We start from the raw sequence: 23,405 nt of genomic DNA on the forward strand, positions 1-23,405 counted from the left end.
GCCCATCACGAGAGTCAAGCAGACAGCTTAACATGTTTTGTTTTGTCACACCAACAGTTCAAAAACAAAAAATATTTGAGATGCTGGAACAAATGAATTCTTTCACATTTTTATTGATTATTCAAACATCAGTTGATTATCAAATCGATCATTTGACTAATCGTTTTAGCAACACATCCCGCCTCTGTTTAAAATGGGTTTCTTTCTGATGTCTCAGGGACAAATGTCTTGCATTAATTTATAGGTCACTCATGAGTGTAATTTCCACTTTATAACCAGTTTCATCACAATGTGTTATTTGCAATTTATACACACACAGGAAATAGCTTTACTTTTTCTTTGGTTGAAGACCCCAGAGGCAAGCATCATGGGAGATGTAGTTGTTGAATGCTCAGAACTCAATGGTTATTTTATCTTATTTAAAATGAGGAGGCGTTCAGTCAAACTTTTTTTCAGAATACAGATAAAACCTCAGGACCATTCCAAAATGCTCTGGGATCAAACTCCTGACTTCCAGGTCACAGGACCCTCCCTGGTCCAACCTGAGCTTGGCTGTTTACCGCTCTGTCTAATTAGGAGATGTACTCCTGATGAGGTGGGTGGAGCTGTTTGATTCAGAGGAGAAGACGGTTGGAGAATGAAATAGAGCTGATGAACGACACCAAAGATGATTATGTTTCTGTTTTTGTTTTGGAGGGTGTAATCATCCCGTTACCACAACGACTCCAAGCAAAACATCAGAGCAAGGAATCTGAGATGATTAACGGTAATTATCTGCTGCTCAGTGACATCATCACGGGTGTGTGACAAAGATGAGGCAGGGAGAAGACTGGGATTTCAAGTTGATATGAATGAATAAACAAAATAAAGGACTGACTGAATAATTAAAATAATTAATTAATAAGTGACTGACTGCATGAATGAATGAAACAATAACTAAAAGACAGTGTATTGAGCGTACATTTCTACAGGCAAACAAACTTCCTTGAACTCTGTGTGTGTGTGTGTGTGTGTGTGTGTGTGTGAAAGTTCAAACTGGCTGAAACTTTTACAAGTAAAACTTTCTTCTTTCCTCTGACACAGTAAAGGTCATGTCCAGCGACTCTTCATGAATCAGAAATGTTCCTGGAATAACTCTGCAGCCAAATTGCAGCCAGTGAAACTGTGTAATTACACATCAAACATTTGTAAAAAATTAGATTGTATTACTGTAATAAAAACCCAGAGAATGTTCTGTTCTGTCATTACATTTTACAGAAAAGACCAGGAATAATCTTTCTGACTATTGAGATTATTTTAATTAACTGAATAATTCCATTTTTACCCATAGAAGATGTCTTTTGTGTCTCAGTATAAAGTAAATCCTTTATATATTTCATGGCTGAAGGATGAACTGCTGTGATTTCCACATTTGGAACCTGTTGTAAAAACATGGTACACTGTTTCTCCAGATTAGCGGTTTGAATGCATTTTTGAAAGGGGGACCTCATACAGTTCCTGTGTTCCTAGTGCATTTTACAAAATGTTGCATCTGGTGGAATACTTTAATTCCAAAAACCTAGCTGGCAGCTCTGGGGCCGAAGTCATCAACCATTGTCCCAACCTTGATTTAAGGTAGAAACTTCTGTGACTCTCTATGGACCCATTAAGGTTGCAGTTTGGTTAGGTTTAGAACTGAGTGTGCAGAAGCTGCCAATGACTTAGCAAATGTTGAAAATGAAAAGTAACATCTGGTGGGAACCACTGCTAACTTTTGCAAGCTAGTTTATGGGGGTGTCACGATTCTCCAAATCCACCTTGATTTGTAAAGACAACAGATTTTATTTTATGAATTCACGCATACATCTCCGACTCAGGCAGTGGCCATGGTGTAAAGCTGAAAGGTGCAGCTGCAGGCTACCTACTCTGTCATTTTTGAAGTGCTGTTTCTTGTTTTCCCACCCGTGCCTACTTTTCCATGTGAGTGGAGAGAGAAAAACACTGGGAGGATCGCCAGTCCTGCTTTTGATTTCGACCTTTGATTGATTTTCAATTTAAAATCCAAATCGGGACACCCCTACTAGCTTGCAAGCTTCCGCTTTCCGAGCCAGATGGGGATTCTAAATGCAGATTGTTATAAAGAGACAGACATCTCAAAAAGCTAACTGTGCATAATCAGCACTATTTGCACCATGATGAAAAAAGGTGTTTCAAATCCCGTAGGATATACGGAACGACATTCTCCAGTCCGACAGCGCAGCTCCTAGCAACACTGGCTCTCAGATGTCAGTCAACGGCTGCTGCCATGGGAAATGGCCACCCACAGACTTGAAAACTTAGACACTGTTTCCAAAAATATGAATATGAAGAACAGAATTTCTGTTTCACTGCTATGGAATAGCATTTATTTACAATGCTTGTATTAAAGGACATCTTCCTTGCTACATTACACATATTTAATAAGAACACAGAAAATAAAAATAATATAAATTGACTCAAGACTCAAGAAATCTGGATGCAGTGAACACGGAGTCCTTGTACCGATAGATTTTATATTTGTTACTGACTGCTCATGAAACCAGAAAGAAAACCAGGTCGGAGAACAGTTATGTCCTGCTACCTCTATCTGTTTTGACTGGACATCATTGTAGACCTAGATGCAGTATTTCAGTATTCTTCAGTTCATTTCAAAATCCCTTTAATGCGCGTTTTTCTTGTTGACAGTGAAAATGCATGAATATGAGAGGGAATATATGTGTACTAATATGTGCACAGCTTCTCATGGACAGACATTCACTGAGAGTTTTTGTAATGGACTCATGTCCCCTGCGGTCAAATGAACACATCACACTGAGCTCAGCTGGACCCCTCACTGCTGGTTTTTTAAATTAATCTTTAAATGAGTCTCTGGCTTCTCCAAAGTTACACATCTGACTCCTGCAGAGATTCACTGGGAGGTTTGATCGCCCCAATAGGAACACTTCCAAAAGCTATTCTTGAACCATTAGTGGAGCTCAGATTTTGCGGTATGCTGGATGTTCCCAGAATCCACTCCTGATCCTGACTCTGACAGCCACAGAGACAGTGACCCCCCGTTGGACTCTCTGGAGAATTCTGGGTAAAAACCCCACAAACTGACATAATGTAAACTCTGGCTGTGTGTTCAACCAAGCATTCAACACACACACACACACACACACACACACACACACACACACTGACAGTAACGCTTCACTGACTGGAGAAAAGTTAAGGAAATGTCATTTTGTCTGAATAGCTGGTTTGACAGCAGAAACTTGACGAGAGCAGAATTCTTCACATTTTCTTCTTCAGCAACAAGCTGCAGAGAAACTGACCACATGCGCCCACGCACATTTAGTTAGGTCACTTTTGGGGAAATTGCATGGACTTAATTCATTTTCTGAAGATGTACCCTAACCCTAACCACTACACCACAAACACTGACTCAACCCACGGCAAGCCATGCCCAATTAACTAGTCTTCAGTCTGAAATGTGTCCCTGAAGGCACCCTAAATCAGAACACACACCCATACTGCTTGACTGTGTGTGTGTGGCAATTAAGCAGCTAACAGGATGCTGCAGGAGTTCATCACATGCAGTTTCTAAAGATTTGTCCATTAAATACACACCATTACGTCACAGAGAGCTGATGCTTTAATATGTTTACCTTCATCACGCCAAATAACCACAAATAATTTCACTGCTATGGCTGCTCCTAATGGTACATATCTACTTGCTTTTAACTACTTACCATTGCTATCTCTGACAACTTTTGGTCAACAATTCTGTGACCTATATTTCATTTAGCCGGGCTGCATGATTTATCTAATCACAATTGCAATCGCGATGTCACCCTGTGCGGTTACATAAACGCAACAAGGGTGCAATTTAATTAAACTATAAGGTGTGCTGTGTGTGTGACACTCTAGTCTATGTGTGCATTGCAGTCTGCTTATTATCCACACCCACACAGGGCTCTACAGCGTCACCATTTCACTTGCAACAGGAAAAATGATTAACAAGCACAATGTGCGAGTAAAGACTCCAACCTACCCTTTTAATGCCTGAAAACAAACCAAAAACATGAAACTGCTGTTTTGTCCAACTGGAATCAACATTATACTAGTGGTAAACTGTATAAGCCTGGTATTCTATTATATGAAAATAGAATGAATATAGTAACAATTAATATATTAACATTGTACTAACAGTATACTATTAAATGAACATTATACTTTTTATTTAATGTCTCCTCTGGTTTTCACACCATTACTATACACAAGGAGAAGGAGCACACACACAATTTTCACTGTGATTTATGCATTTTCCTTGATAATCAAGCAATTAGACTCAGGATACCATCTGTTACCATTTTATTGCAATATTGTCCACAGTAATCGCAATATGATTTTTTCCAATTCACGCAGCCCAGTTTAATGACTCTAACTGGCTGTTTAGTGAAGTGAAGCCTGCACATTAGTTCAGACAGTCTATGTGTAGATGGGATATACAACATACGTACATCCAACACGGCAGTGATTTATTATCAGAACCACCTTCACCACAGCCACATTGCATTATGGGTGAAGTTATTACTGTCAGTCCACACGCCCTGTTGAGCTGAGGTTGGTGTTTCCTCATTGGGTGATGAGGTCAACGCGAGGGTGACCAGACATCCCGAAAAATCCGGGACAGTCCCGAATTACAAGCAGTTGTCCCGACTCCTTTCCGGTTTGTCACAAAATTTTAACCTAACATGAGTTTTGATTATAGCCTAATTAAACATTAAATACTGATCTTTGTATAGTTCACTTGCTCCAGCAGGGGTTGCAGGTTATCTGTACATTGTATCAACAGCGTTTTTATAGCCACAAAGTAACACTCTCGTGCTCTCTTCCCCCCTCTACAACTCACTGATGAAATTAATAAAATAAAAAAAAATAAATAAAAGATCATGACTTACCTACATATCCACAGTTGTTGTGTTTTTCCTAATAACAGGTGACTTCATGAACAAAAATAATAAATTTTAGCGTTGTTTTTTGATTTTCACGTGTGTTAATGTTCATTGACACTCAACGTTCCGGTAGCCACACCACCATCGGTTGTGTCCTCCTCTACGGCTTAATCCACTTTTGCTATTTACACTATTTATTTTAGGTTTCTTTGGAAATCGAATGAGACCAACGCCTCCCACACCAGGGTACTATGTGTTGCTGTTACGTGTGACCCGGGCACATGTTTTGAAGGTAAAGATGATATTCTAGTGTTGGGTTGGGATGATTCGGCCCTGTCCTCCAGTCTCACACAAAGAATGCAGGTAAATACAATAAATAAAAGTTTACTACACGTTGTTAAAATTGAGTATATTTACTCCCAAAGACGGCTACTCCCAGTGTTGCTATATCACAAGGTTTTGTCAAGCAGCTCTGACATCACTGATCGATCAGCCCTGACCTGAGAGCCAATGAGCAGGGAAATATCAATCACATGCAGGAAGTTAAGCAGACAGAAACTAAATGAGGTCAGCTCTCCACAGACAGACAGAACCTCCTCTTTATGGACATGAGTTATGAGCCGTTCACGTTGACTCTGGAAACATGAATCATTTTCACTGCTGCCAATTTCTATGCAGGATGTAAAAATCTCCGTCTTCAAGTACTTGACCAGAGACTCTCTTATACCTATGAACAGAAGAGACAGAAGGTACGTAACAACTGACGAACAGTGTCATCTGACTGTGCAACAAGAGCAACTCAAACAAGGCACATTATGGTCAGACAACATCAGCCATTAAAGGAGGATTTAAACCCTACAGATGAAGGTGTAAGGCGCATTAAAGAACCAGCAACAGTATCAAAAGTTCCTTTGTACATCATTTAACAATGTAGTCTCCTGTATTTAGTGTTTTTCAAAGCCGGCTGCTGGCAAAGGCAGTTTAAGCTGCTTATGGTGCCAGAAAAAAACAATGCAGTGAAGATGTGTAAATTGTGGAAGCCAAAGTGTTGTCAATATAATCCTAATTTATATTAGGATGCTGCTGGAAGCTCTGCATTTCCTGCTGCTGCTTCACATAAGAAGACTTCCATCGGTGAACCAGCAGGAGTCTTTGTCACAGACATGGGCGGCAACTTTAAGCCCCTGTTCCACAGTCTTTTTAATTCACTGTTTCCCCGCAAATGCTCCTAGTTTGCAACATACGTTCCATCATTCCCGCCCACAACCTGTCTAGACCACAAGTGTGCGTTTTACACTGGCCCGTCTGGCAACAGATAGCTCTCATTTTAATTTCTGCAGTTGCCTCGTCATCAGCCACGATAGTTTCAGGGTCTGTTCCATTTGGTCTGTGCGCTGTGAGGGATTCTGGCGAGAAAACACACCGATAATCCATAACTATAAACTGTAAAATATATATGATTAGATATGAAAAGATCTGATTCTGATAAATAAAGTGTCTAGGCTTGCCAGTTCTTCTGATTCCACTGTCCTTCTCATCGCTCTTTCTGCTGGAGTTTCAATTCCCCCAATGGTTTATGGTTAATGGTAATTATGAAATATCAAAATCTGCCCGCCCACTTAATTCATGATGTTTATTATAGAGATCCCCCCTCTCCCGCTTGTAAAATTAATCTGGCGTCGTTGGTCACAGACTTAGCTGGACTTTGTCATCAGCTAGACATGGGCATAGTTGGTGCTATTTTGTCAGTGGATCAGGTGACGGGCTCTGCTTTGGTTTGTGCGAACCAGCACAGCTAAAACATCACGGTAAACAACTTCTTTTACCTTGCCAAGCTGCCGTGTAGAAAACCGGTTGCTGATCCTGATTCCTACCAATAATCATTCACAGTTTGTTGTGTTGGAGTGAACCTGTAACCATCAGCTGCAGGATCACAGCTGGAGCCCCTGATGTGCGGCGCATCATTTCATGGACACCTTCAGTAATCTTAGGACACCAAAATAAAACAGTAACACACGTATGGGCTGTTCCGCATAGATTCCAGGTTAATACAGTCACTTGCAGCAGCTGACTTTTTCACTCTAAGCAAATCTCCAAACCCCATTTCCTTTGGATCATCAGAATAAATGCTGTGGTGTCAGCGGGATTATTAAAGGAAGCTCTCGGTTTGTGTAAAAGGCCAGATCGCTACTTGCATTGCTGTGCACATGTAAATGTACCCTGATATGACCGGAATGCAGTCAACAGACAAGAATGATGGAAACATGTTTTTAGAATGTAGCCCTGTCTGATTTTCTAAAACAACTTGAAACATGGAAATTCACCACAATTTGCCATTGAAAGCATATTTGGGATGCTGTATATAATATTTGAAGTTCAGTAAATTAACAGTGTAAATATACATGGACTGTTATACGTTTATCTTTGGGATCAGTTTCCCCCAGCTTGGACTCTCCTGTCGTCTCATTAAACTGCTGCTTTTTAACGATTAGAGAGTGAAAGGAGCTGATGTGATCGGCTATTAGGTATTATTTTTACTGGATGTCACCCCAACTCCACCTTAGGCTAGTAACCAGGGACACTGACAACCAGTCTTAAATTATTCTTTAAAAAATGGTCTTTCGAGTACTTTCTCCTGTTAGCAGGGGAAAACGGCCCTCACCCCTTGCCTCACATTATACATATTCATATTGGAGGTCAACCCAACTCTGGCCTCAGGTAGATGGGTGCAAGCTAGGCATTAGGGTCCTGGATATGTTGGGCTGATTTGGGCATGGAGGTCATTACTTTTTGTATGATGAAATATCTTTTCACATAATGACCATGAACATTTGTTGTACGGTCCTCTAAAGTATTTCATAAATCACATGAGTAGATTGGACAGTAAGTAGAGGAAAAGTAACTGGGTTGGGAATATGGGAGAAAAAAAAAATATATATATATATATTCTGTATATACACATTAGTTGATCACATCAATCAGTAAAATGAGGCCAGATCACCAGAGAGCAACTGCTGACTGATGGTGGTGTCACGGTTTGTGACTTCAGTCACTTCCATAGTGGAGAAACCTGGAAAATCAGCTGCAAATGTTAAACGGCTAATGTCAGTGACAGATGGAATAACAGTGTCTCAGTGCGACTCACACAAAGTCTTGAATAATTATCCTGAGATATGGCAGTTTCCAGCAAAGAAAGTTCACGACAAACGGGCACTGTTGACGGGAACTGCTGGTGCAGTAAAGAGATGTGGACAGAGAGAGGAGGGAATAAAAGTATAAAGATGGAAACTCACCCTGGACAGGACAACCTCTAAGGTGATGTTCTGAGGAGGAGCGCTGGGTACTGCAGAGACAAACACGAAACAGTGTAAATACTGTATATCAGGTAATTTATGAGTCAGAGATAAAACTGGCTGCTCATCCAGACACCTCAGACACAGTGTAAATGTTGAGATTACAGTATACAGTGTCCATGTTTCCCTTTTAGAAAATAAAATGTTTTAACTTAGAAACTTCTTCAGGCATCTCACAGGAGAGCTGTGCTAAAGAAGCTGAACATCACTAGAGACATAGATTCCCTAACTTAGGTGGCATTTTTTATGTTTCACAGATATATTATTATTTTTTATTAACCTTTATTTAACCAGATGATCTTATTGACATTTGAAACCTCTTTTTCAAGAGAGACCTGGCCAAAATAGCAGCATATTGACAGAGCACAGTTACAAATCGGAACACCAAGCACACCCACAACACCAAAGGACATTTAACAAGACTCTTAATTTAAATTTAAAATAAATTTGAACTGGTTATTTTATTAGATCCGATATTTCCCTCTGACATATGAGGAAGGAGAGGAAAAGATCAGGAAAAATGAGGTAAAAAGAAAAGAAGTTGAAAACAAAGAAGATGGAACAGAAGACACTTAAAGTTTAAAAGAAGAAGGCTAAGCTGAGGAAAATGAAGAGCAGGAAGTAGAAGACTAACAGACAAACAAACATTATGTGGTTTCAGGAGCGGGACCACACATCGACATCGTCACCGCCAGCATTTCCATAAATACCCACACGTCCCAGTTCCTCTTCTTCACTCTCGCATTCTGCACCCCTCCCACCCACCCCTTTCTCTGTCCTGCCTCATGATCTCCGTCGTGCCCGGATGCTACGGCGGATTTCCCTATCGTAGCTTCCCCACAACGCTTTCAAATGTCTATTCAGCAACTGCAAGCCTCGTACATCTTTCTGTTTCGATCATCAACAAATCATTTAATCCTACCTGTCGATTGTGTGGTCCTTGCTAGTGAAAAAGAAAATCAAGATGATGAAAGACACGTTGGATGAAAACAAAGAACACTTAGGAAAGAAACAAAATCTGCAGAAAAGAGGACGGAGAGCTACAACATGAAGACAAAGAAGATGAAAAACAAAGAAACAGAAATTGATGGCAAAAACAAAGAGGTAGTGGATGAATAGCAGGACGAAGAGGATGAAGAAGCAGCAGACATGTGGTTCTGTCCCGCCAATCACAGACAAAGTATGACGTTCAAATTGAGAATCAAAGTGTTTGGGTTTGAATGAACTCTGCGTCTGTCGAACCAGACTCCTGATTAACTGTCGGCAGCTTATCTATTGATTCAGCTGCTGTGTGTGTGTGTGTGTGTGTGTGTGTGTGTCAGTTTTATTGTGGATTCAATTAGCCCACAAGTCATTGTTATCATCGAGGCACAGCTGGAAGATTCACAATACATCCACTCTGCATCTGTGTGTGAGGGTGTTATTTCAGATCATTTTTATGGCGTGATTGCAGCTGGACAGATGCCTCTATTCTCTCTCACTGTCTGTGTGTGGACATTTATTAACGACAACATAAACACACCCGTCTGAGCAGCAGTGATATCAAGTCTGTGCTTCAAATTTAAACTAAAGTACGTTTTTCTTTTATTAATAGCAAGTGGCAACCTGCGGGGCTGAAAGTGGAAGCCAGTGCCAAAAAATTCAACAACTGTATGGGCCCGTTTAAATTATATTAAAGCTTAAAGTTATGCATAATTAAGGGCATGGCTGCTTTGAGTGACAGGTGGATGCTGTCTGATAGCTCCACCTCTTTGCCCAATTTTGGATAAGCCAGGACTTAGCCAAGATGGCGACGGCCGGAGCCCCCACACTGAGCTTCCCACTCACTCCTCTTCAGAAACCGATGGGGGACGTCACAGAGACTGTGTCCATGTTTTATACAGTGTGTGATTAATACATCAACTTTTCCAACTTAGCCAAGCATAAAAACTTTATTGCGAGACATATTTGTTTCCACTCCGGTTCTTTAATGCATAAATTGAAAATGCACATAAACACAGGTGAATGGAAAATGCAGACCCAGTTGCAGCGTGACATAATGCTACAGTGTCACGTTTAGTAAGGACAGATACCTCAAATGATAGATGAAACCCTGTCTGTATCTGTAATTCATGTGTGGAAAATAATGCTTGTTGGGCATGACAGAATTGATCTTGGGGTGTGTTTGCTGGATTGACAAGGTTTGTAGCCTATCAAACTCAACTCTGCTCATTTGTATCTCTCTAATAAAGGCAGGAATCTGTGTGTGTTTATGTTTCGAATAGGTCCAGAACTATTCATCCAATCGACTTCGGGTGTGTTGCTGTGGACCCAGGGGAGTGTGACATTTGGTGCATTTTTGACAAGCGACATGTTCATAATGAATAAACAGTACAGCTGCTCCGCTCTGCTACAGCGAGGGCGTGGTACGCTTGTTTGGGCGGGGCTTATATACGCTCTGATGTGGTAGTGAATTGTTGAAACGGAGTTACCGCCATCGCACAGGTTTGATATATGTTAGGAACTAACGTGTTAAAACAGAGTTGTAAGAGTTTTATAAAGTTTTAAGAAAGCGCTGAATATCTCGCAGTATCTTCACCATTGTTGTGTTGTTTCAGTTTTATTAATGCTGTGATGTTAGAAGCACATTTTGAACTTAAAAAATCTAAAAAAGCACAGGGAGGCATCACATCAGACCCTGTGAACTGCACTAGTTCTGTGTTCACAGTTATATCACCTACCTTTCTTTTGACTCTTAAATACTTTGGCACTTTATGAATTCTTATGAATAGGTTTATTGTATAATATATCATGTGTAATATGTAGGGCTGTCCCCGATTAAGGATTTACATAGTCGAATCAGAGTCGTGAAGTCCTGCCTATATTCGAGTTGAATCATGTGTGTTTATGTTCGCGGTGATTGTGAGCCAGGGGGGGTTGGGTTCACAGGAAGCTCCGCTTTAATCTTGAGAAGCTGCAGAGCTGCAGTCTCTATTCATTCGACTTACACTGTAAATTTCCAGCTAAACTGAGGCTTTTTGAAGACCCTTTTCTCTCTCGCCTGTCCTTCACCGCTTAGTTTTGCATGCATGCCGTGCTGCCCACAACAGCATGCACGTCGCGGTTAAAATAGTCTTTGTGAGGTACATCAACGGTGATAAATTACAGGAAAGTCCCGCGAGGTGCGGACAACTCGGCACAACACCAGTGAAGCTGGGTCAGTCGAATCAGGCTCCGCCCATCGAAGCATTGAATCTTTGACGGGTCTGCCCTAGTAATATGTAGATGATTTGTGCTCAGGTTTTGTTCATTGACTTCCATATTTCTGTTGATACGCTCTGTTCTTCCCACACAAGCCAAGCAATAGCATCACACATTTTATGTCTGTGAGAATAAAGTGTGTGTTGCTCTCTCTCCTGCTGTCAGTTGTTTCATTAGGGGACTCGGGGGTCTTTAATTAAGCACGGGGATGAGGATGGAGACTTCTTAGCCTGACACTACAGTGAATCCTCTGTTTCAGCCTCCCTCTTTGTGTGTGTGTGTGTGTGTGTGTGTGTGTGGACTCTATTAGTGTGTCAGGCTAAGAGGCTCTAAAATGAAGAAGCTCCTTCCTCATCCCCGGTGCTTAATTAAAGACCCCCGAGTCCCCTAATGAAACAACTGACAGCAGAAGAGAGAGAAGAGAGGGGGTGGGGGTCACATTCTCATAGACATAAAGTGTGTGCCGCTGTTGCTTGGCTCGTCGTTCTATATTTCCCACTCCTTCAGCCAAACCAATAATCACACATCCACACATCCACACATACACACACACACACACACACACACACACACACACACACACACAGCGTCAGGTAATAGGCAGCACCTGGTCCAGCAGTTCTCTGGTCTCAGCTGAACGGCTGCAGAGCTTCAAACTGGGACCACTTGGAGCCACACTGCAGACAGCACACACTCTCAGTATCCCTAGATTTTCTGGACAGAGTGTGTTTTGAAATACCAACAGCCTGTTTATTAGCTTTGTTCATTTTATTGATTTTTGTATGCCCTTATTTAAAGGAGATTTACATTGAAATGCTGTGTGGTCAATGCTTTGGAAATTATGACAACCTCAACAACATCCAAGAAATAAAGATGCTAATGACACTTTATTACTGGACTTACATAACCTGTTTTAATTATATTGGTCTCAGGAGAGCTCTGAGTGTGTAAACATGGATTATATTCAGTGAGAATGTTCTCATTTTAAACAACCCAGGACATACAGGATAAACTCCTCTTCAGATTGTCTTTCATGATTGACTCTCTTCCACTTGTCGGGTCCAGTTCACTCTTTTGTTTGTTTGTTTTTTCAAGTCATTTTTGGGTGTTTTTCTGCCTTTATTTGATCAGCAGAAGAGACAGGAAATGTGGGAGAGAGAGAGAGAGAGAGAGAGAGAGAGAGAGAGAGAGAGAGAGAGAGAGAGGGGACTTTAGCCAGAGATGTTTTATAGAGGAGACACGCCACTCAATCGCATCCTCAATACAACTCTATGGGGAATGCCCGTAACGGCAAAGATGGCGGTTATCCCGCCCTCCAGCTAGAAAGCCAATCGTCTGCTTTTAACAGCCAAATCGGGAATCATATTTCAGCCAGTCGTGTGGTTCCACTGATATAAGGGTCTGTTTTACTTCTACTGCGCATGTGGTGATGTAAGTGTTGACGCATGCGTAGTAGAAGTATTTTGGTCGGGAAAAACGCTTTTTAAACCTTATTAAACTGTTTTTATGTCCCGGTGACCTGTATAAGTGCCCTCCACATTCATTCAGATAGGAGCCTGGTCTTGTTAGTCCGAAATAGCTGCCTGGAAGTATTGCCAAGATGGCGGCCTATAAAGACTTTGCTTTAGCCTTTGCATATGGTGCGTGTGCTCCACCAGGTGAGCTAACCGATGCCCCCACTCCAGAAAAATTATATCGTTACTTGTAATGTGATGTAATCAGGGCCCTTGAGGTCATGTCATCAGTATTTTGGGGCAAGTGTATGCATGTGTAACTTTCAATTTTCGTGATGATTTTATTTTGAAATGTAGACATTTACTCCAATATTTCATAACCTGTGGTGTCAGGTTTGGTCTGTCTGTCTGTCTGTTTGGTCCGTGTATCTGCGTGTTTTAGTCTAGCAATCGTCTGTCTCTGGTGTTTGGTATCATGCTTTGTTTCCTCTTGTCCTGATTGTCCGGTTCCCCGCCATGTGTTGTAGCGCCATCATTGTATTATGTCGATTATTTCTGCCTGTTCTTTGTGTTGTTTTCTGCTCTGTTGGATGTTGAATTACTATACGTGTTTGGACTCTCGCCTGCTACATCTACATAGAAGCCTGGCTTTCTATATTGTTGGAATAAACACTATGAACTGCATCCGCTCCTTTTGGGGTCTTGCGTTTGGGCCCAAATCCTTGTTTTTCTGCCTCTGCACTTGGCGATCTTGACATGTGGTGTAAATGGCATTACATACCATGGTTTTCTAATTCCTGTTGCAAATGGTTGTCAGAGTGTAGCAAAGAGGAAGTGAAAACCAAGTGGCAATTATGGAGAGAAAATATTGTGATTTGATTTGCCCACCAGCACAGCATGAGATCATCACTGACATGCCAAGGATTTATAGCAAATGGTCGTACAGTTAAATTTGTTGGAAAAGGCTTTGAGAGAGAACAGAGCCGAAACAAGAATTGTGCTGAGAACTCATTCCTCCTTAATAAACATACATGAACATTAAATCCTGTTAAATAAATAATACCAAAAGAAACACATAAGCAGGAGGTTGGGGTGGCAGAGAGAGCTGTGACAGCAAACCGCGTTGGCTTCAGCGAGCAATAGTGATAAAGTAGCCGGTAATGTCTGTGTGCACTTGCATGAGAAGGATGGGATGTTACTAACCACTGGGGCTGAACGATTAATCGTTTTCAAATCAAAATTGCGATTTGAAAGAATGCGATTAGCTAATCGTGAAGACGGCGATTAAAATGTAGGTTAATTATACAGCGCATCTGACCCCTTTTTTAACAGTCGTGCAGTTACAAATTCATTCCGTTGTCGTGCTTGTGTGACAGACTTGCTAACCAATCACAAGCGCCATGCGCCTCCTGTTATAGTCCCACTCAATCAGTGCGAGGACATGTGAGGAGCGTGTACATTTTACAACAAACAAACGAAACTGGAGAAAAACATGGGATCATGGCGTCACGCGAACCGACACAAGCAACGGCTGTGCCGCGGCGTCAACTCACACTGAAGTGTTTCAGCAGCGGAGCGTTTAGCTGCCCGGCGTTGTTGACGCGCTGTTAATTTGTCATTCTGTGCAACTTCAACTACGGATAACAGCTCTCTGCGTAGGCTACATATCCCACATGGAGCATTTCAGAATAAGAGCGTGTTAACTGCCTGATTTTGCTGACTTGTTGAGATTTTGTGAATTTATTCAGCTGTCCTTGTTTTTTGTGCCTCTATCATGATTAGGTAGGCTATGTAGTTAAATTGTTTCTTTTTTTGTCTTTTTTGTTGATATATGATCGGGAGTATGGACAGTGTGTTTATTTTGAAAATTGTCTGGATTCTCTATGCCGTTCTGTGTCTGACTGCCCGGTTTTGCTGCTTGACGCGGCTTCCGTCAAAAATAGACTGGCAGTAAATATTGAACTTCAGCTGAACTTTTTTGTTTTTAAATAATCGCAAATAGAATCGTAATCGCAATATGTGGCGGAAAAATCGCAATTAGATTTTTTCCCCAAATAGTTCAGCCCTACAGCCACACAGCTGTGCATGAGACACTGATTGTGAAGCACACTACATGTGTAACAGCCCAATGTGGTTTCAGTGTTTTAAGAGAGAATCTTAAAACTGAACTGACAGCACAATCAGAAGCTTTTAGCAGTAGAGCTCCTCACTGCTAACTGACACGCTTTTACCTTATGCACAGCAGCTAGCTTTGTACAGAACTCAACAGTTAGCGCTGTTACCACGTTGGATATATGAGGAGATGTTAAGGTAGAGCTCACCGTCTGATTGGGTGGTGACGCTGACCGTCTCTGAGGCGGCGCCTGGTCCGTAGCGGTTAATCGCCAAAACTCGAACTGTGTACTCTGTGAATTTATTGAGGCCGTCCATCTTGTAGTTGAGTCCATTCACCTCCACACTCTGAACACAAGCACAGAGGAGTGATTACACTTCATTCTATCAGAGTAACGAACACTTGGGGGTTTCACTCCCTACATTTACAAGCTGATGGCCAGAAATAAAGCATTTCACTCAGTAACATGACATCAATGGAAATTATGTTTAATCCAGCAGTATGTGTACGATGTTTGTTTCTTGAATTGGACTGACAAAAAGGGCTGTGATTTGTGACATAGATTATATTCAGTGGTTTATTAAACTCCACATAAAGACTGGATTTCTGACAAGCGGTGCTATGGCAGTGATGGTGCAGACCTGTTCCTTGCCAGACGGGCTCTCGGTCCACAGCAGTCTGTAGCCCAGCACCGGGCCGTTTGGTTGGCTGGGAGGCTCCCAGCTCACCTGGACTGAGGTGGGAGACAGAGCCTCAGCCTGGAGAGACTCCACTCTGCTGGGAACCTGGACTGTAGAAAAACACAGAAACAACATATTGGTCAAACACACTCACAAATGCACACACTACTACTACTACTACAAGTACTACTCTGTAATCACTACTGATACTATAAAACTTTGTTCAGCTACATCTACTACCATGACTACAGTGATGGTCTCTGACCATTTGAAGGTCCCACAATTCTCATGACTCCAGCAATTACAGAATATTAGATCTGAGTCACATTACATCACAGAGTGAGGCCACTTTGGCAGTGTCTGTATGCATCAAACTAAGACCCTGTAGGTAGAGTCGCTTCTAGTGTAATGTTGTGATGTGCCGTTGAAGTCAGGAGAGGTCGTATACAGAGCAGTGAAAAAGAGATCGTCCAGTGCAATGGGTCAAGCACAGGACTTTGACCCAGGATGTCGCTGTTTGTTTCCCATGTGGAGTCAACGCACAAAATGTATTTAAAATCTTTGCCTAAACCTAACAAAGTAGTCATAGTTTGACAGAGGGCCACTGGAGTGAGACCAGGTTGACTTCTTTTTACCCAAACCTAACTAAGTAGTTTTGATGCTTGTTCGAGGCCTTTCAGTCAGGGTTTAGAAGGCATCATAGCACTGAGACAGCACTGGTGAAAGTTACAAATGATATGCTGATTGCATCAGACAACTGACTTGTCTTGCTAGATCCAAGCGCTGCTTTTGATACCAATTACCACCATATACTACTACAGAGACTGGAAAATTTTATTGGCATCAATGGATTGGCCCTCAGTTGGTTTAGGTCCTATTTATGCAGTTGGTCCCAATTTGTATATGTGAACAATGATTCTTCCATGCATACCAGCGTTGACCATGCAGTACCACAAGGTTCGGGGCTCGGACCAATCCTTTTTACTCTAAATATGCTTCCTCTCGGTAGAATTATAAGGAACCATGCCATAAACTTTCATTGCTATGCTGATGATACTCAGCTATATGTAGCAATCAGGCCGGGTGATTCAAATCAGTTAGCCAAAGTGTGCATACAAGATGTCAAAGCCTGGATGACCTGTAATTTCCTCATGCTGAACTCAGACAAAACTGAAGTTATTTTACTTGGGCCCAAACAACTTTGAGATATATTGTCCAACGACATTGCTACTATGGATGGCATCGCCCTGGCCCCCAGTACCACCGTGAGGAACCTGGGAGTTATTTTCGATCAGGAAATGTCCTTCAATCTGCAATTTAAGCAAATTTCAAGAGCTGCCTACTTTTTTTACTCATTTGCGTAACATTGCTAAAATCAGGAACATCCAGTCTCAAAACGCTGTAGAAAAACTGGTCCATACTTTCATTACTTCCAGGCTTGACTATTGTAATTCTTTTCAAGCGGGCAGCCAAAACTTGACTTGACTTGACTTGATGCCTAACCCAACTGTCAACGTTAACCACGTGTGATGTAATGTTTCTCAAAAAGCTTCCAAAATTTTCACATCAGGAATCGTCTGATGACGTTTCTTATCTTCAAAAATTATTTCCTCCCAAAAAAATTATGCAAACAATTGGGGGTTGTTTCAAAATCAGGGTTGTCTTAAATGTACACAATACACAAAACAAAGACAGCGAAAATGTGTGTTGGTGAGTGTGTGTGTGTGTGTGTGTGTGTGTGTGTGTCTGTGCGCCTGTGTCTTACTGTCAGGTTTGGTGGTGATCCTCAGGGGGGCGGAGCTCTCTCCTGGCCCCACGTCATTGTAAGCAATGACCCTGAAGCTGTAGCTCTCCTCTGGTTTCAGGTTGGAGACTGTCAGCTCCAAAGACTCTGGCTCCGACACGTTCACTGATCGCTCCCTGACACAGTGAAACACAGTGTCATACACTGAACTGTTTTCATTACAAATATAACACACACATAACAAAGAACATTTTTCAACTTTACTAATAATATTATCATCATCACAGCATTTTTTACTAACATTCATTTTACTAACTAGCTATTTTTGTATTTTGTTTTGTTTCATTATGAAAATCTGAAAAATTCTGAGTTGATAACTTTTAAATCGCACTGCAGTACAGATAATGGGAGCTGTAACCAGATTTAATCTGTGTAATCCCTCAATGACTGCAGCTAATCCTCAGATTACAGCACCTCTGCAGCCTCTCAGTCCTCAACTAATGACCAAATCACTGAAGAGACAACTGCAAAGATTAAAATGTTTCCACTGCACCATCAAATACATACTGTGGCTTTTTCTGCACAGTTCACTGTAAAGAAGCTGGCAGTGAAAAGGAATGGTTTTATACTAAATATTTTTTAAAAAGAATTAAAAGAATTATGTTCCTATAAATTAAAGAATCTTTGTCACATTGATTTCGCTGCAATTTCTTGTCTTGATTTTATGGAGTGAGAAACACAACAGAACATCAGACACAAGCAGAGTTAGGTTTCCAGATTGTAACTGATCCTTCATTTAGGGGGGGGGGGGATGAAAACTGTACCGCTGCCAGGGAGTCAAAGAGTACAGTTTAACAAGCGATCTGCTGACAAGAACGTTTAACATGCACGTCTGTTCTGCTCATTTCAATTCTACATTACCGTCAGTCTCACTTGTACTCTGTGTTTAGTGCCAATTAGCACATTTTATCATGTTAGCACACTATGGGAACATGGTAAACAGTAAAACTGCTAATTCAATGCCAATGTTAAGATTCTTCCTTTTGTTATTGAGCATCAGCAGCTATGTACGCTGGTGAGGTGGCTTTCCAACGCGGAAGCATGAGAAATGGAGATCCATCATCTCGCCCTCCAAACGGCGACTTGACAGTGCGCAGCAGCATTCTGCACAGCTGCTCTGAAATGCAGTCACTCTGGATTTAACATCGTTGTTGTGTGTCGCATTGTGAGTGGTGCAAAAGACACCTTGAAATTTGATTTGAGCTTTACATTTCATGTTGTTGTTTTTTTTTTTTTTGCTGTCCAGGCTTTCTATAATCAATCTGGCTATGCCTAAAAAAACATATTTGGACTATCAGTCTGAACAAGGCCTAAGAGTCTTTTGACAGTTGGGACAGAGCTCAAACTTGGCAACCCCATAATAGATTGTAATATCTTAAGGGACCTTTAATGGGTAAAACCCTTTAACACTGATTGATTGTGGTGAAAGGAAATGGACTATTCTTGATCAACAGACCCTTGCAATGAGTTTGAGATAAGGTTTTCCAGCATATATTACACTGTTGGACTGTCAGATGTCTTTAAAGTTGAGGAAATACCAGACTTTTAAGGTTTCAGTTGTATCCTCTGGTTTATACCAGCATTATTTTTATGACAAGCTGTTCTTTTTAAAAATGACCCAAAAGACGGGAGTCTTCTCCTTTAATACATTAATTACATGTTCATATTCATCTCACTATGCCTAGTACTAGCAGTCTGTGACAGTTAGTTGTAAAAGGTTAATAAATTACAATGAATTATTGGGTTGACAGGTTTGAGCTCTCTCCTAACTCTACTGTCAAAAAAACCCAGACAACTCTTGTGTTTTCACCTCAATTAAAGATTAATGTCTTTTTATAGTATTAATGAATGAATGACTTTCACTATTTTTTCTTTTCTCTTTAAAAATTGTGGAAAACCTTTTAAAATTTAAAAAATTTCACAATCCATGAATCAATCTGTTAATCATCCCACTTAAAACCCCGTTAAAATACTGTCAGAGTATTTTGTATTTTGTCAGAGGTTACCATGATCCTCTGCAGACAGTTAATTTTCACGACAAATATCATGCCACTCCAGTAAGTTGTCAAGATGTCTGTCTCTGGACCAAAGTGTGGTGCTGACAAACTGACAGAGCAACAAATCAACCAAAATCTGCAGCAGCAGTAGAGACACAAAGGTTACCGATAAATACTAAAGGAGAGTGGAGTTCTCAGGGTTTATGAATCAATATTGTCCTCCGAGCTCTGAGAGAGACCGAGTAGGACGTCGAGTTAACCAGCAGGTCTGTTCCTGTCACACAGTGTAAATTCTCTTTGCCCTTCAAAGGCCACAGTCAGAGGTCATTCAGTCCATTCAAAAACAAATAATCCACAGACAGCAAGAGACAATTCTTTCTCTGCTTGAATTTTTACTCAGTCATTCTGAGTCTTCTCATTTTCTCTCCATTTGAGAGTAGGATGGGCGGAACGTCTCTCACTCGTTCAGCTCTTATCTCTCTCTTTACCCTCCTGCCTTTCTGTATTATGTATAGCACCTGAGTGGCATCTTTTCTAGTTAGCAAATATTAGCATGCTAACACGCTAAACTAAGATGAACATCGGAAACAATATAACTGCTAAACATCAGCATGCTAACAGTTGTCATTGTCACTGTTGTTGAAGCGCTGCTAGCATGGCAGTAGACTCTTAGTCTTGTTTTACATTCAGTGGGAATGCTTTTAAAATTCTGCCATTTTACACTCTCTGCACATGACAACTACAGTATGGGTGAAGGTAGGCAAAGGTTGTGGTTATGAAAGTAAGTTAGTTGCAAGTCTGTAACAGGATGCAAACTCAGGTCTCTTGCAGAAAAGTCATATGCTACTTGCCCATCCACCATCCCGACCTCCAGACCTATTCTCTTTGCCTCACGACATATAGGCTGAAGCAGATGGTCTATTCCGTAGTTACAGAAGATTTGGCGAAAGAATAAAGAAATACAGACGAAGAATTTATTTTTTTTTGCACGGACAAATAACAATCTGGGACTGTTACTGAATGTAACACAGAGTGTGGCAGCGGAAAACAAACTGGGAGTTCTCGCAAAGCAAATGGCGACATGCACAGTGCAAGTGTACGCATAAGTGTTATTTGTACGGTACAAAATATTTTAATAAAAATACCAAATCAAAAGCTCTGTCAGTAGCATGGTCTTACTGCTTTGCATGACTTATGAGACCCAATCATAGAGCCAAACATGAGCGTCTACGTCATCGTTTGCTCCTGTTCTGAACACTCTGTTTTGAACTTAATCAGATAGAAAATCTACCTTAAAAGCAAATAAAATACATGACATCCATGTATGTGTTCTGTTTTATTCAGTGCTATGTTTTTATATAAATAGAAATCCAAATCATTTCAAACAGCATAAAACATATTTTGCCAAAAGCCCCTAAATAGAGAGTGAAAACAAATTCTTTGTGCTTTCGTTCTTTTCCCATTTTTCTCTCTTGATCTTTTTTCCTATTTATCTATTCCATAGTCAATATATTTCCTGGAAGTTATTATAACTGACAAAACATTTCATCCTCAATCGCCCTTCTTCCTGTAATCATATTGTTTTCCCTCACAGTCGCTCTCCCTCACTCCTCTCTCTTTTTCTGCAAGTTATTAGTGATGAAAAAGGCCATCTCTTTATTTTTTTCTCTAAGTCATTACAACTGCCAAAACCTCTGCCTCTGTTCTTTCTGTAAGTCATTAAGACTGACAGAATCTCTGTTGTATCGTTTCATGATGAAACTTCAGTGGCTCTTTTGTCCAGTGTACCGTTTACAGCCCTAAAGCACTGCAGGCTGGTTAGTCCCTGAGGTAACAAAGCTTAAAAGCCTGGATGTGAAAGCCTTCAGCTGGAGCCCGACTGTCAGAGGTTACCATTTAACATCAGCGGGGGACTCGCTACATGTCACCCAGAGATTTTTCTAGTAAACATTCAATGCTACTGTGAGCAGCAGAGCTGTGATCAAAGGTAAAAAGTATTGTCTTTGACATTCTGTTAGTATACAACTCTGCACCACCAGTCCTTTGTCCCTTTATAAGTCAACAACATTGAACTACAGTACAGTAGCATGGTTCACACTACCTTGTTACCCAGGCTAGCGGTGGGGCTCTATGGATGGCAATCTGTCAGTCAGTCTGTCAGTTGAGAGGCCTGTCAGTCCACTTTTGGATGGATTGTCATTTAAGCTTGTGGAGACAGTAATGTTCCACAGAGGATGACACTTTGGTTTATGGGCAAATGTCTGCAAAACAAATGACATTCCCACTAGCCTCTGCTAATTTTAGCATGCTAAAACACTAAACTAAAGTGGTGAACATGTAGAACATTCCCTGATCAATAGCTGCATGTAAGCACATCATTTCCAAGATCAAGAATCAACTTTAACGCTCAACAATAATGTAAACTAATGCAGAGTGATCAGTAAAGTTGGGAAATTTTCCAAAATGCAATTAAAACAAAAATCTGGGATTTGTTAATTAATATCAACCTTTATTTAACTGACATAAATACAAAGAATAGATTTTTTTAAATAATTTTACTGACAGAGGCATGTCTACCATTGTGTTATATCACCTTTTAATAACACTTTCTAATCGTTTGGGAATTGTGCAAGTTTTGCAATTGGAATTTCTGTCCATTCTTGTTTGATACAAAACTTCTGCTACTCAACTGTCTTTGGCCGCTGTTGTCACGCACTCTGTTTCTACCAAGCCACACTGCCATAGCCCATGCAAAATGAGGAAGAAACAATGCCTTGATGGCAACATGTCTCTCTAAAATCATCAGTGGTACCTTCCCACACATGCAAATCACCCATGCCTAAATGTGGACTCATCTGACCACAGAACACAGTTCCACTGTCTTTCGGTGTATCTGAAATGACCTCGTGCCCAGAGAACTCAAGGGCGTTTAAGCATGCAATTGATGGCTTCCTCCTTGCTTAATACAGTTTCAGGTTGCATTTCTGGAAGCAGCAGCAAATTGTTTTTAGTGACAACAATTTTCTGAAGTACACCTGAGCCCATGTGACTACATTTGTGGTGATGGGGCAGTGGATAAGACACATGTCTTTGGTGCGAGATAACCGGGTTCAATCCCCTACTGTGAAACATCCTCCAATGTGTCCCAAGACATTTAACCCCTCTCTGCTCCAGAGGCATGCGACCTCTGACATATATAGAAATTGCAATTCGCTTTGGATAAAAGCGACAGCTAAATGAGTAAATGTAATGTAAGTATGACGACATCTTAGGCAATGCCGACTGAGGTCTCAAAGGTCACGCACGTTCAACAGTGGTCTCCGACCTTGCCCTATACGCAAGGAGATGTTTCCAAATGACCTGAATCTTTTTATAATATTATGTACTGTTGATTTTGACCTAAATTCTCTGCAATCTTGCATTGAAAAAGTTTCCCTTTGAACTGACTTCAACTGAATTTTCTCACAGTTTTTGGCACAAAAGGGTGAGCCACAACCCATCCTAACGTGCAAAGATGCAATTTTTATATCCGATCATGATACCTCACCTGTTATCAATTAGCCTGCTTATTGTGAAGTCTTCCAAACTGATGTTATTTGAATATTCTGTGGACATTTCAGTCTTATTTTAACTCTGTCCCATCTTTTGTTGAGTGTGCTGCAGGCATGAAACTCTAACTTTGTTTATATTTACAAAATACAATTACGCTGGTCAGTAACAATTTTCTTTGTACTTTTTCCCGTTAAATAAAGGTTCACATGAATGAACAAATCACAGATTTTTGTTTTATTGCAAAATTTCTGGAA

At 40.9% G+C, this 23,405-nt stretch overlaps 1 protein-coding gene across 1 annotated transcript in view; it reads right to left on the bottom strand.

Annotated features, from left to right (window-relative positions):
• The window catches only part of dcc (DCC netrin 1 receptor), a 370,318-nt gene that overhangs the window by 98,854 nt on the left and 248,059 nt on the right, over positions 1-23,405 (bottom strand). Inside the window, exons 11-14 of the mRNA XM_046066250.1 lie at positions 17,564-17,718; positions 15,760-15,908; positions 15,327-15,465; positions 8,252-8,301 (exon numbers count right to left, since the gene is read on the bottom strand). Of these exons, the coding sequence (XP_045922206.1) occupies positions 8,252-8,301; positions 15,327-15,465; positions 15,760-15,908; positions 17,564-17,718 (493 nt within the window). The remainder of the gene's footprint in view (positions 1-8,251; positions 8,302-15,326; positions 15,466-15,759; positions 15,909-17,563; positions 17,719-23,405) is intronic.

The sequence above is a fragment of the Micropterus dolomieu genome, linkage group LG13 (assembly GCF_021292245.1).
Source record: "Micropterus dolomieu isolate WLL.071019.BEF.003 ecotype Adirondacks linkage group LG13, ASM2129224v1, whole genome shotgun sequence".
NCBI classification, from domain to species: Eukaryota; Metazoa; Chordata; class Actinopteri; order Centrarchiformes; family Centrarchidae; genus Micropterus; species Micropterus dolomieu.